Source organism: Pipistrellus kuhlii, unplaced genomic scaffold (genome assembly GCF_014108245.1).
Source record: "Pipistrellus kuhlii isolate mPipKuh1 unplaced genomic scaffold, mPipKuh1.p scaffold_m20_p_6, whole genome shotgun sequence".
NCBI lineage: Eukaryota > Metazoa > Chordata > Mammalia > Chiroptera > Vespertilionidae > Pipistrellus > Pipistrellus kuhlii.
Window position 1 is genome coordinate 22,002,470 of NW_023425562.1, and position 13,768 is coordinate 22,016,237.

At 43.2% G+C, this 13,768-nt stretch overlaps 1 protein-coding gene across 1 annotated transcript; it reads left to right on the plus strand.

The window, feature by feature from the left end:
- The first annotated feature begins 352 nt into the window (after positions 1-352).
- Positions 353-13,272, plus strand: LOC118707881 (tissue factor pathway inhibitor). Its single transcript, XM_036418725.1, has 4 exons — positions 353-519; positions 8,324-8,457; positions 9,917-10,065; positions 13,063-13,272. The coding sequence occupies exons 1-4, from the start codon at positions 353-355 to the stop codon at positions 13,270-13,272; spliced, it is 660 nt and encodes a 219-aa protein (XP_036274618.1).
- Positions 13,273-13,768: the final 496 nt, after the last annotated feature.

Genomic DNA, 13,768 nt, shown 5'->3' on the forward strand with positions numbered 1-13,768 from the left:
TGCCCGACATGTGCAGTGAAGAGAGAAAGATGACGGTACAGAAAAGCAGGAGATTGTGCGTTGATAAAATGAGATGGGAACCTTGTAACGTGGCACAAGCTTCTGGCAGAGCCTCCTGTTCTCCAAGTCACTGCCAAACCTGGAGATGTAATCAACTTACATGTCCAAGGGCAACCTTACCAAGCAATCCTAATCCCAGGAGAAAACCAGATGTCCTTCCGTGACTTTGAATATGGGAATATTTCCAGATGAATGTGGGTAAGTTTTAAGGGCCCATAGAAACAAGATCACTTGCTTAGTCCTAACAAATTCCCCCAACTCAATGAGAACCTCTCGCACAGAGCCCTGTGGAATGGACCCGAGTCCTGGCAGCTGCTACGAGATCTACTTTAGATATTTCTACAACAAAACCGCCGAAAGATGCCAAAGTTTTATCTTCACTGGCTGTGATGGCAACCTTAACAACTACCAGCTTAAAATAGATTGTCAAGTAGCCTGTGAGAAAGAGTACAAAATACCGTAAGGAATCCAATTTTGTTCTTTGTCCTTGGGGAGAGGAAAAGAAGAGGCTTTGGGACCACGAGATAAAACCTGATTTGGGAAGGGGAAGAGGGAGAACTGTCTTAATCGAAAGGTTTAATGTTGGGTTGAATCTCAGGGTCATTTGTCATTTTGCAGTTAGAACATCAAAAATCCAGAGAGAAAATAATAACTGCCATTTACTAACCCTGTGCCAGACACTGCACTAAACAATTTACGTACATTGGTCCAAATTGAAATTAAAATCATCTACAGTAGGTGTGCATTATTATTTTTATGTGGCAGATGAGGAAACCAAGCCCAGCTGAGGTAACTAACTGGCCCAAGGTCACGTTATTAAGTGGCATAAGAAGGTTTCTAACCAGATCTGATGGTCACCCAGGACTTGATCATCTTACATGCTTACCCAAAGCTAATCATCATACTTTCAAACCTGTAAACTCTCCATAGCAACGTGGTGTTTTATACAACTAAGCTGGCTCCCAGCCCACATTTGACCATTCCCCAGTCACAGGAACTAGAGTGAGAGGGCTATGGTAGAGCTGATTCCCAGGAGAGGGAGATAGCGAGTGACCTTGGGAGTAACTCAAAAGCAGAAATTTTGTTCTACTAATTTAATCCTCCTAGTGAATCTTTGTAGTGCCTGGCACATAGTAGGCAATAGCTACGTCTTGAGAAAACGAGAGGATGAGAGATTAACCAGTGGAAGTGAAAGAGATGGCTTCCTTTGGGTTTCCCCTGAGATAAAAATGACAAATTAATCCATGGAGACTTTCCAAAAGCTGTAAGATAAATCTGTTGTGTTTTGTTTTGTGTTTGTGTTTTGTTTTGTTTTGTTTTTTTCTCAAACAGGGGCCATTTAAGACCAGGGTACAACCCCGAAGCATCTAGAAAAGGCCAGTTCAACATCTGAAGACAAATGTCATGATCTTTGTAATGTATCCTTGAAACTCCCATCTGTTTGCTATTCTCTTGACTTTAGTTTTGTCTTTCCTGAGAAATAACTGTATAATCATTAAAATGAGATAATCCTTGTGTCAGCCTCCGTTCTCTCTTGAGTATCTCACCCCCTGCTGTCTGCAGAGCTGGAATGTCACCTGCTCCTGTCCATTAGCTCCCTTCTCCCACCTGAACCATTCCTCACGTAAGCACACAATGGTGACACTTTCAGCTGTGGTCAACCAAATTTGCATAGGTTTGCATCACCTCTTCTCTCATGTTGAGCTCATTAGTGGAACCAAAGTGCCAAACCTGTGCTCTAATTTGAGGAAACATTGGAAAAATTCAAAATGAGGGGTTTTATACAAAATGCCTCGCTTATACAGTCCCTTCTCTTTTAGCACTCACTGGGTCCTGTAGGAACTTCTGCAACCAGTGTAAAAGGAGCAAGTTTTCTACATAAACCAACCTATCTATACTAATAAAAGCCTATGTGGCCCTCATGCGTGATGCCATCACAAGATGGCCACCACAAGATAGCCACTACACAATGGCCTCCACAAGATGGCCTCCACAAGATGGCTGCCACACAATGGCCACCACAAGATGGCCATGCGCACAGCAGAGGCAGAGCCCCGCGGCCACTCTGCGCAGGGAGGCCTGGGGGTGCCATAGCTTCATGTGGCACTGTGGAGGCTGGTCCCAGTGGGGAAGGTGGGTCGTGGCAGGGGAGGGCAATTGGGCCGGCGGGGGAGCAGTTAGGCATCAATCGGGCCAGCAGGGGAGGGTTTAGGGGCAATCAGGCAGACAGGCAAGTGAGCAGTTAGAAGCCAGCAGTCTAGGATTGTGAGAAGGATGTTGGGATTGGGCCTAAACCAGCAGTTGGACATTCCCCAAGGGGTCACGGATTGGAAAGGGTGCAGGCCAGGCTGAGGGACACCCCCTAACCCCCGTGCACAAATTTTGTTAAGGAGCAGTGAGCAGGCAGGTGGAAAGGAGCAAGGGGTCCCAGACTGCGAGAGGGTGCAGGCCAGGCTGAAGGGAGCCAAGCCCCCCTCCCCCCACAGGGCACAAATTGCACCGGGCCTCTAGTCTTACATAGAACAGTAAGTAAAACATAAAATTTTTGTTTAATTCTATAACACAAGCAAAGACCAATAGGTTAGATATTTGTCCTACACCTTATAAGGCTGTAGCTAGTTTTAATAACATCCCTCCTCCAAATACATTCCATGTTTCTTTTCTTTGACCAGAACTTCTGTTTAACTAGACTCTTTATACATTGGGTAACCTAAATGAACATTCTAGACAGAAGAAAATGAGCTCACGCTGGGACTTTCTGGGTAGGTTTTAATCTTTCCATCTTTCAGGCTTTCGTATCTGCTAGCTTCCATAAAACTTTACCCATTAGGACGATGTGTTATACATGCTCTAGGGTAGGGGTGTCAAACTCAATTAGAGAAGGGGCCAAAATCTAAAATCCAGCCTAAATCACGGGCCGAATGGTTTACTGAACAGTCATAAACTGTCATTGTGATGGAAACGCAGCGGAGTGCAGTGATGACAGCGCGGTGCGGGCCACATTGCAAGGCCTGGCGGGACGGATTTGGCCCGCGGGCCTTGTGTTTGACACATGTGCTCTAGGGCATCAGAGTCCCTCCAGTGAAGTATCAACCATATCCCCCTTTATGGTCATGCTCACTCACTTCAAATATAACCCTTCTTTTTCTGCTCTACCAAGAGAATTTCCATGGAGGCCATAAGTGTGGATTAAGGAATATGTGATAAACAGTGGGGGGGGGGGGGCGGGGGGGAAGCACAACTGAGAGTGAAATATACCTACAATGAAATTGCCGGGTCCAATACAGACTCCTTATTCTCTTGATGGATTGCTACTAAGTACATGGGTGCCTCAAGCATTTCCCAAGAACCTTCCATTATTAGTTTTCTACCAGCTAGAGCAGAAAATGTAATAGCAAAATAATAAAAGTTAATGACCCTCCTTGTTTGCTGCCTCACATCTCTTTCCTCTAAAGTTTCATGCTCTGTGCCTTCCACTGAAATAGAAAATCTTACTTTCTCTCCCCCAAAGACAGAAGAGCAGAACATTTGCTGCCATATTTACATATACAATGGAGAGAGACTTTATGCAAAACACCAAGATGTCCAGCATCCTAGGAGATATTCATGCAAATCATTATAGCCTTGGTCCTTTTTCATTCAGTTCTACTAACATCCATTCTTATTATTAATGGGAGCTACTCTAGTTAGCAAGTTAGACAAAAACATTGACTCTGTGGGAACCAAGGAGCAAGGAATCTCTAGACTTCTTCCCACCTGGCCCAACAATGAGAAATAAACATCAGGAATAGAAACATTCATGGATAAATCAAATAGAAAATCCATAAATAGATCCAAGTAAATTAAGAATATCAATAAAGATTTTTTTAATAAAATAGTATTTTTAAAAAATATATATATGATGAAATTAGCATCTCAGATCAAGGGAAAATTTTATATATTTCTCAATAAATGATGATATAATTTGCTATTTATTTGCTATAATAGTCAAATTAGATCCCTATCTCCACATCATATGCAGAAATAAATTTCAAATATATTAAGGTTGTAAATGTAAAAAATAAAAGTATTAACTTATATAAGAAAACATTTTGCTAAATTTGGAGTGATAGGGGACTTTCTAATAAAGGCAGAAAACTCAGAAGCCTCAAAATATGTTTGGGTATTTATGAATAACAGATTTAATTAAATAAATATCTATAATAATAAAATCATAATATGCTAATTAGACCAGGTGGCCCAACAGCAGAATGACCATCTGGATGACCTTCTGGAAGAAGCCGGAGCTGCAAAGGCCAACCCCCTTGCACAAATTTCATGCATCAGGCCTCTAGTATGTACATAATTGCATAAATGTTAAAAGTACTCAATTGGCCGAAACCGGTTTGGCTCAGCAGTAGAGCATGGGTCTGGGGATTGAAAGGTCCCAGGTTCGATTCTGGTCAAAGGCATGTACATTGGTTGCGGGCACATCCCTGGTAGGGGGTGTGCAAGAGGCAGCTGGTCGATGTTTCTCTCTCATCGACGTTTCTAGCTCTCTATCCCTCTCCCTTCCTCTCTGTAAAAAAAAAAAATCAATAAAATATATTAAAAAAAAAAAAAAAGTTCTCAATTGAAGAAACCACAACAGTATCCAAGGACAAATAATATCCCAAAAGAAAACATTTGCAACAAATGTAACTACTAAGACTCAGGATTTATAAAGTATCTTGTAAATCATTAAGAAAAAAAGATATCTCAAGATAAAAATAACCAAAGTGTAAGAAGAGGTAATTCACAAATTCAAAATGCCAATACCCAGGCTAAAATATTCTGATCCCCACTGTTAGTCAGGGAAATCTAACTTAAAACAATGGTCTGCCATTTTTCACTCATTAGATTTACTACAAAAAGAAGTGTTGGCAAGGCTGTGATAAATTGGGTAATGTCTGCTAAATTTTATAATGCTTACCTTTGGACAAAAACCCACTTCTAAAAATGTATGCCATAGAAATAATCCTATCTAATGAAAGAGTAATATGCAAAATAATCGTTACTCCGCTACACCCATCAGCCACTCCCGCCAGCCATGCCCACCAGCCAATCAGAGCGAGTATGCAAATAAACCCAGTCAAGATGACTACTGCCACAGAGAGCAGGAGGGAGGCTTGGGTTTCCCAGGCAATGGAAGAAGCCAAGCTTTCCGCCGACTCTTGTCGGCCTAGGCCTCCACTCAAGGCTACAAAGTTTTAATTATAGAAGGTAAACAAATCCAAACAGAAATGGCGGCAGCCACAGAGCAAGCAGAAGGCTTGGCTCCACTTCAGGCTACAAAGTTTAAATTGTAGAAGGTAAATAAATTCCAGATACCAGGGCCTCCACTTGGGTCACCAGGGGGTGTGGCTGGCCTGCAAACCACCACAGGCCCCTCACCCAGGCTGCCCCACGCCCCAAGGGAACCCCCACCCTGATCTGGGACACCCTTCAGGGCAAACCAGCTGGCCCCCACCTGTGCACCAAACCTTGATCCTATCTAATAAAAGAGTAATATGCAGATTGATCATCATTTCAACACACAAGATGCCTGCCCCCATGTGGTCAAAGATCCTGCCCCCATGTGGACACAGATGGGCACCACAAGATGGCCAGCAGGGGAGGGGAGTTGGGAGGGACCAGGCTTTCAGGGAAGGACAGTTGGGGGGACTCAGGCCTGCAAGGAAGGACAGTTGAGAGGAACCAAGCCTGCAAGGGAGGGCAATTGGAGACGATCAACCCTACAGGGGAGGGCATTTAGGTGTAACCAGGCTGGCAGAGGAGGGAAGTTGGGGGCAAACAGGCTGGCAGGGGAGCAGTTAGACATCAATCAGGCTGGCATAGGAGTGATTAGGGGGTGATCAGGCTGGCAGGCATAAGTGGCTAGGGGCAATCAGGAAGGCAGGCAGGCAGTTGGGAGCCAGCAGTCTTGGATTGAGAGAGGGATCCCAGATTGGAGAGGGTGCAGACTGGGCTGAGGGAAAACCCCTTCCCCGCCCCAGTGCACAAATTTCAAGTACCCCGGGCCTCTAGTTTTACATAAAGATTCATGAACAACAATATTTACTACAGCATTATCTGTAATTATCTATTAAAAACAACCTAATGTGCTATTAATACAGAAGAAGTTAGCCTAGATGGTGTGATTCAGCGGTTGAGCATCGGCCCAGGAGCCAAGAGATCTCTGGTTTAAGGTGGCCCACAGGGGAGTGTGCAGGGGGCAGCCAACCGTTGATTCTCTCTCATCATGGATGTTTTTGTCTCTCTCTCTCCCTTCCTCTATAAAATCAATAAAAATATATTTTAATATAAAATGTCATGATATATTGATATAATCCATATAGCTATATTAAAAACTCAGCAAGATCCATCTGCATAGCATGATTTGAATTATGGCTTTGTTATTTTTGAATTAAGATTAAAGCTCTCTCAATGAAACCCACTTAATGAATTAATTGACCTTCCATCTTCCATATAAAATATACTACTGAATTGTTCCCATCTTTGGACACACAAGTAAATAGATGGCTAAAACAGAATCTATCATCAGAAAGGAGATTCTAGCATTTAGAGAAGCAAAGAATACTGATGATACTCTAAGCATGTGGGGGGAGGGAGGTTGAAGATTGAGTGGAAATATTAAGAGAAGTGACTTTCTTTAATTCAATAAAGAAAGTGATGAAGATAGAAAAATTTTTGTTTTTTTCTCTAATACTTAAAAAAAAAAAACACATTTTTATTGATTTCAGAGAGGAAGGGAAAGGAAGAGAGACAGAAACATCAATGATGAGAGTGAACCACCAAGTAGCTGCCTCCTGCACGCCCCCTACTGGGGACCGAGCAGCAACCTGGGCTTGTGCCCTTGACAGAGACTCTTCAGTTGGCAGGCCAAGGCTGTCTGCACTGAGTCAAACCAGCCAGGGCTCTCATACTTTTTAAATACTTTTTTCCTAGAAAAGTTGAAGACAGAAAATTGTCAATGAATGTTTGGTAGAACTTATAAGTATAATCATCTCACCAGTAAAATCAGCATTTCTGTAAATATCATGCATATTTAATAATAAACTCAGGCATTTTGCTATATAGTGAGTTTATTTGAGTCATTTCGTTTTATAGAGATTTTTTAATATTTTTACAAACTATTTCCTCGTGAATTTTTCATCTCCTTCATGTTTGAGTTCTATCCTTTTCACATTCCGTTTATTGATGATGCTTATTTCTTTCTGTCATGTACAGTTGAAATTTAATATTTTATATTAGTTTCAGTTGTACAGCAACATAGTGGTTAGACACTTTATGTAATGAGTGAAATGATCCCTCCAATAAGTCTAATATCCATCTGGCACCATACAGAGTTATTACAATATTATTGACTATATTCCCTATACTGTATTGTATATCCCCTTGACTATTTTGTAACTACCCGCGTTTACTTCTTAATCCCTTCACCTTTTCCCCCCCCCCCACCTGGCCCCCCGGGACCTCCTCCCCTCTAGTAGCCATCAGTTTGTTCTCTGTATCTATGGGTCTATTTCTGTTTTGGAAGATGTTTATTTCTTCTGTTTTTCTTAGCTATTCTTGCCAAAGTTCTGTCTATTTTAATGGTATTTTTAAAGTACAAACCTTTTATTTTACTTAGCAATTTTCGTGTTTACCTAATTCACTAATGTCACCTACTATCTTTATCAGTCTCTTCTGTCTACTTTCTTTATATTTATTTTGCTAGTTTTGCTCCAGTTTCTTAAGTTCGAGATTATGTTAACTTCTTTTCAAATTTTTACATTTATACAGGGTGGGGCAAAAATAGGTTTACAGATATGAGAACATGAAACACAGAGTTTATTCTTGTATTATTATTTTTAATTATTTTTCATACAAACGACTGGAAACCTACTTTTGCCCCATCCTGTATACTAAAGCCCTGAGAATAAGTGATTGGCAGCTGCTTATCATAGAGATGCTGATATCCTGAGCCATGGGTAGTTATGATCCCTAGATATGGAGGAGAGAGAGGCAGAGGCTGCGGTTCAGCGGTAGAGCTCTGATAAACCGTGACCTGGCAAGCTACATGGTTAGGTACCCAAGCACGTTGTGTCCTGCTCACTCAGCTGATTTGGATTCAACTGAACCCTATCCAGACTTGGGCCCTGGAGAAGTGAACTCAGAGATATGGGTTCAATTCCTCCCAAAAAGAACTCCACCCCCAAGATATAATTTCAGCCAAATCCAGTACACTTCTGTCTGCTCTCAGCAACACCATGAAGCCAGAATTGATCCGCTCATTTATGTTGCTCCTCATCTTGTCCATGCCTCTCCGTACATTTTCTGCTTTCATGTTCCCTCAAGATACCAGGAAAAAAATGTGCGAAAGTGGATATCTTGGAGGTAAGGCACAATAGGAAGGACAACCCAGGAGGACAGTGCGGAGGAAAAGGAGATCTAGGCAGCCTGGGTGATGTAGATGCCAATAAGAAGGAATCAAGTTCTCCTTTTATCTCAAACCGAATAGTTCTAGAGCATCTGATTCCAGGACTTACACTGAGTTCCATATATTATGGATTGGAGAAAAAGAAAGATAAACCTAGTTCTGGCTGGTTTTGCTCAGTGGTAGAGCATCAGCCAGGTTCAAGGACATGTATCTTGATTGCAGGAAGCAACCAATGTGTCTCTCTCATGTCAATGTTTCTCTCTCTCCTCCCTCCTTTCAACTCTTTCTAGAAATCATTGGGGGAAATATCCTCACGTGAGTATTAAGAAAGAAAGAAGGAAGGAAGGAAGGAAGGAAGGAAGGAAGGAAGGAAGGAAGGAAGGAAGGAAAGAAAGAAAGAAAGAAAGAAAGAAAGAAAGAAAGAAAGAAAGAAAGAAAGAAAGAAAGAAAGAAAGAAAAAGTAGAAGTGGGGATTATGAAAATTGGATTGATGTGAGGAGTGTCCAGAAAATTTCTTTACTGGTGTGTGTGTGTGTGTGTGTGTGTGTGTGTGTGTGTGTATTAAGTGAGTTTCTATTCTATTTAACACATATATACAGGACCATTGTGTTACACTCCATGGTGATGAGGCTGAGGCCATCATTTGCATGCTTAGGACACTCACATTTTATTTAAAATGAATTTGCTTGATTCAAATTACAATGGGTAAATGGGACAAATTCCTGATTATACATAAGGGCTGTACACTTCAAGAAGACTGACATTAATTCTTCCTTTGCCTCCAATATGGTCATCATTGTTCCTGCTCTAACCATCTATCTTCATGGTCTCAGTAAAACCAGGTGAGTCTGAATGGGTAGCCAAAAAGGGGGGCTGAATCAAGAGGACAGACACTGGTGGACAACAGGAAGATCTTTTGCCAAACAGGACATTTTAAGCCTCCAGGGGTAAGTGTAGAAAGCCCCTCTTAGCTGTGTGCTTATAGAGATTCTGGGGAGGTGAAATTAAGGGCTCTGACCTGTGTCCTTGGAGAACAGATGAGATGTTCACTCCCAGTGAGTGACATGGGAAAGCATTTGGAGAGTCAGGAAATTGGATATATTTAATATGAAGAAGGGATGCTGTAATGGATAGAGGAAGCAGTGGGTCTTCTTTCTTGCTTTCATATCTAAGGTAATAGAGCTACCTATTATCCTCCTCTAAGTGTTTATCTGAAGCATTGACCCAGGTAATAGTCTAGAATCACTGCTTCGTATCACCTATACAGTGAAACTTATGCTCAGGGAACTCTCCCAGTGGTAAAGAATCGGGTGGGTTTACATGGGTTGATGAGCATTAGTAGTTGAAATCCATGAGGAGAAGAATGCCTACTTGGCAGCGGGGAAGAAAACCTGACTGTGGAATTCTCGTGCACAGAAGCCTGCAACTACCCCGCAAAGTCCGGCACCTGTAAGCTAATTTTGACCAGATTCTACTACAACTCATTGACATTTTTGTGTGAGCCCTTCATCTTCTCTGGATGTGGAGGCAACAGAAACAACTTTAAAAGCAAACATCAGTGTCAAGTATTTTGTATTCCTAAATCGTAAGTCTCTCAACCCCTTACCCCACCACCAGTGACGCTAAATATTAGGAACCAGGGGTGTGTGTGTGTGTGTGTGTGTGTGTGTGTGCGCGCGCGCGCATGTGTGTTTGTTTGTTTCAGGAAAAAGCAAGTGCAAGGCCAGGGAAATTGAGCAAGGAGACAAATTATACCTGAGTTGGGGACAGTCAGTCATAGGCACAAATTTCAATGTTTTGGGTCATTTAGTCCAACAAAACTCTTGAAATTTTGGAGATTGAAGCCCAGAAAGGCTAGTGATTTTCCAAGTTCACTCAGAAGGAGGACATGGATCTGGACCCACCCAGCACTTGACTACCACCATTGTGGCCTCAGGTGTTGGGTCCTATCCAACACCTTATTGTTGCACAGTTGAAAGAGAGGCAGGGAGAGTGTTAGGAGAGCAGGGGAAGACAAGTATCTTGGTTCAGTATGGTATAGTGAAGGGTGAAACCACAGCCTTATGCTCAAGAGCAACGACGTCACTTCATTAATTTGTATGTTGTCCAAGGTTGGCACTGTATTTGCTCATTAATATCTTCTGTGTAGACATATAAATCAGAAGGGATACTAGTATTAAAAACAGATATAAAGCTCTGCTAAGATGTATAGGACTCATTGAGTCTTCCAATGACCATATTAGTCACTAAATGTATTTATTTATTTACAGGGACTGGAATCAGTGAAAAGAAAGGTCTTAATGTGACAGAAGGAAGACCAAATGCTTAATGTAACAGAAGGAAAAAGGAATATTCTTTATGAAAAATTATGACAAAATCTGAGTAAATAAATTAGACTATTTTTGGAAGGGGTTTATTTTTTTCTTTTTAATTTAAAATTCTTGTTCATTTCTTTGCCCAGAATTGTCTTTCCTGCTGATTACCTATATAAAATTTTCACTGAAAATTTTCTGTGTTGGCCCTGATCTAAATTCATTCATCTCTTCCATCCTAGATTCTTCCAACGTAAATTACAAAGGACCTCTCTATAGACACCAACCTAACCATTTAATGAGTCAGTCTGTAAAAAGGCAGCCATTGTTGATATCTTCTTGGCATGATCTGCCAAAATTTAATTTGCTTCTGTATTTTGTCACCTACTTCATCAGATTTCCTTGTAAGTGGCACTAAAATAATCATCATTGAATTATTTCATCTTCCCCAAATCAATGATCATTCAATCTCCAACAATGCTCCTATTCTAGAGAAATGTCTCCAGTGACCCAGGTGCCAATAATATAGAAATTGTGACTTCACATCTGGGAACTACAAGTCTTGAGCCAAGCTGAACCTCAAGTCAGAGTTTGGAGTGTCATTCCCCTTTTCCCTGACTGCCCTATTCTTATTCCTCTTCAAGGGCCCAGCTTCACAAATAAGTCCAGTGATGTGAGCAGCCTAGACCAGTATTCTAAGGTCCATATACAATAGGAGGAATTGCAGCCCAAGATAAGACCACATATGAGCATTCTAGCCCAATCCCAACCATGGCAATCCTTGCTTCTGGACTATGGACATAGACTTGGAAAAATCTTGGGAATTGGTAGAAAGCATAGGTTAGAGATGTCGCCCTAGCCCCTGGCCCAGAAATTATTCCTGTACAAATAAATAAATAAATAAATAAATAAGAACAAATGAAACAAGAAGGTCACATCTGCGTAATGAGTCAAAGTCTAGTATCCCACACCATTCTCAGTCCATATAAAATAGTTCTAGCCCTGGCATCATACATCTTACCTGGTGCGCATTGTTGGATTCTGAAGATTTTCCTCCCTCTGACTATTGTGAAACACAACTATATATATTTAAAAAGTCAGTGACTAGCCGAAACCGGTTTGGCTCAGCGGTAGAGCATCAGTCTGAAGACTGAAGGGGCCCAGGTTCGATTCCAGTCAGGGGCATGTACATTGGTCGCAGGCACATCCCCAGTGGGGGGGGGGGGGGGGGGGGGGGGGGGGTTGTGCAGGAGGCAGCTGGTCGATGTTCCTCTCTCACCAACGTTTCTAGCTCTCTATCTCTCTCCCTTCCTCTCTGTAAAAAATCAATAAAATATATTTTAAAAAAAAGAAAAGAAAATCTTGTTTAAAAAACAAAAAAGAAGTCAGTGACTAGAACACCATAACGACTGGAATGACCAGCCGGTCATAACCGGCCTGTCACTATGATGCCCATTGTGGCCAGCAAACCAGCCCGATGAGGGATGGGGCCAGCCAGCCAACTCCACTGCAGCCCCCACCTAGGCCAGCCCCACCCCTGATCTCTCCTCTACCCCAATAGGGGCCGGGGCCCCCCAGACAACCTCTTGTAGCACCTCCCCCCAGCCAGCTCCACCTCAGATGGGCCACCATCATCCCATCAGCCCACAACCCCTCCCCACAGACAGCTCTGCCCCCCAACTCCTATCAGGGCAGGGCCCGCCGGCCAACCACCCATGGCCCCTCCCCCAGGCCACTGGCCCCCAATTGGTTCCCCACACACCCTATTCCGGGGCAGGGCTGGCTGACTCACCACCCACAGCTCCTCCCCATGGCTGGCCTCACCCCCAATCAGCCCTGCATCCCAATCAGGAGCCAGGCCGCTGGCCAATCACTTGTGGCCCTCCCCCAAGTCTGCCCAGCCCTGACCGGCCCCCAATTGGGGTGGACCGGCCAGCCAACCTCCTGGCGTCTATTCCTCCTTGACAGGCCTGGCTTCGATAGGCTGATTGGACCTCACCTGTGCATGAATTCATGCACTGGGCCTCTAGTTGTTATATAAAGAGGTCTCGAGTGTAACTTCCCTGAAACGTGTTTCAGAACTATATTCTAGTATTCCAAAGAATTACTATAAGTTACACACTCTCTGAAGACAAAGAATTGGAGACAATAACTACCCAAAGTCCAATTAGCCTCAGGTTTTTAGGTTTCTTCTGGGAGTTACCCAAGTTTTCTTTTCACTCAGTCCTAAATCTGCCTCTTAAAAAAAAGGTACATGTGGAGCCCCGCCAGATGAAGCCCTTCCTGCTGCGCGTGTTCGTGAACCCCCGCCTGCGGGTGCCGGACAGCCGCCTGGTCACTTTCCCCGAGGGCTGCGAGAGCGTCGCCGGCTTCCTGGCCCACGTGCCCCGCTTCCAGGCCGTGCAGATCTCAGGGCTGGACCCCAGAAGAGAGCAAGTGGTGTGGCAGGCCAGTGGATGAGCAGCACACATCATCCAGCACGAGATGGACCATTTGCAGGTCTCCCTGATCATTGACAAAATGGATAGCAAGACATTTACAAACATCCACTGGATGGAGGTGAATGACTAAACCTTTCCTGAGGATTCTGAAAACCAGGACACAAACACTTCAGCTATGAGCCAGGTTGCCTTACTTGGCATTGACTTGGCTCCGACAGAAAACAATGGACTTCTGAAACATGCCAGACTGAGTTGGAGGAAGCTGGTAAAAATGATTGCGCCCTAACTGGTTTGGTTCAATGGAGAGCGCGTCAGCCTTGGGGTTGAGGGGTCCCAGGTTCAATTCCGGCCAAGGGCACATGCCTAGGTTGTGGGCTCAATCCCTAGTAGGGGGCATGCAGGAGGCAGCTGATCAATGATTCTCATCATTTATGTTCCTTTTTCTCCCTCTCCCTTCCTCTCTAAAATCAATAAAATATTTTTTTAAAAGGTACATGTGTGCTGTCTGTGGTGCT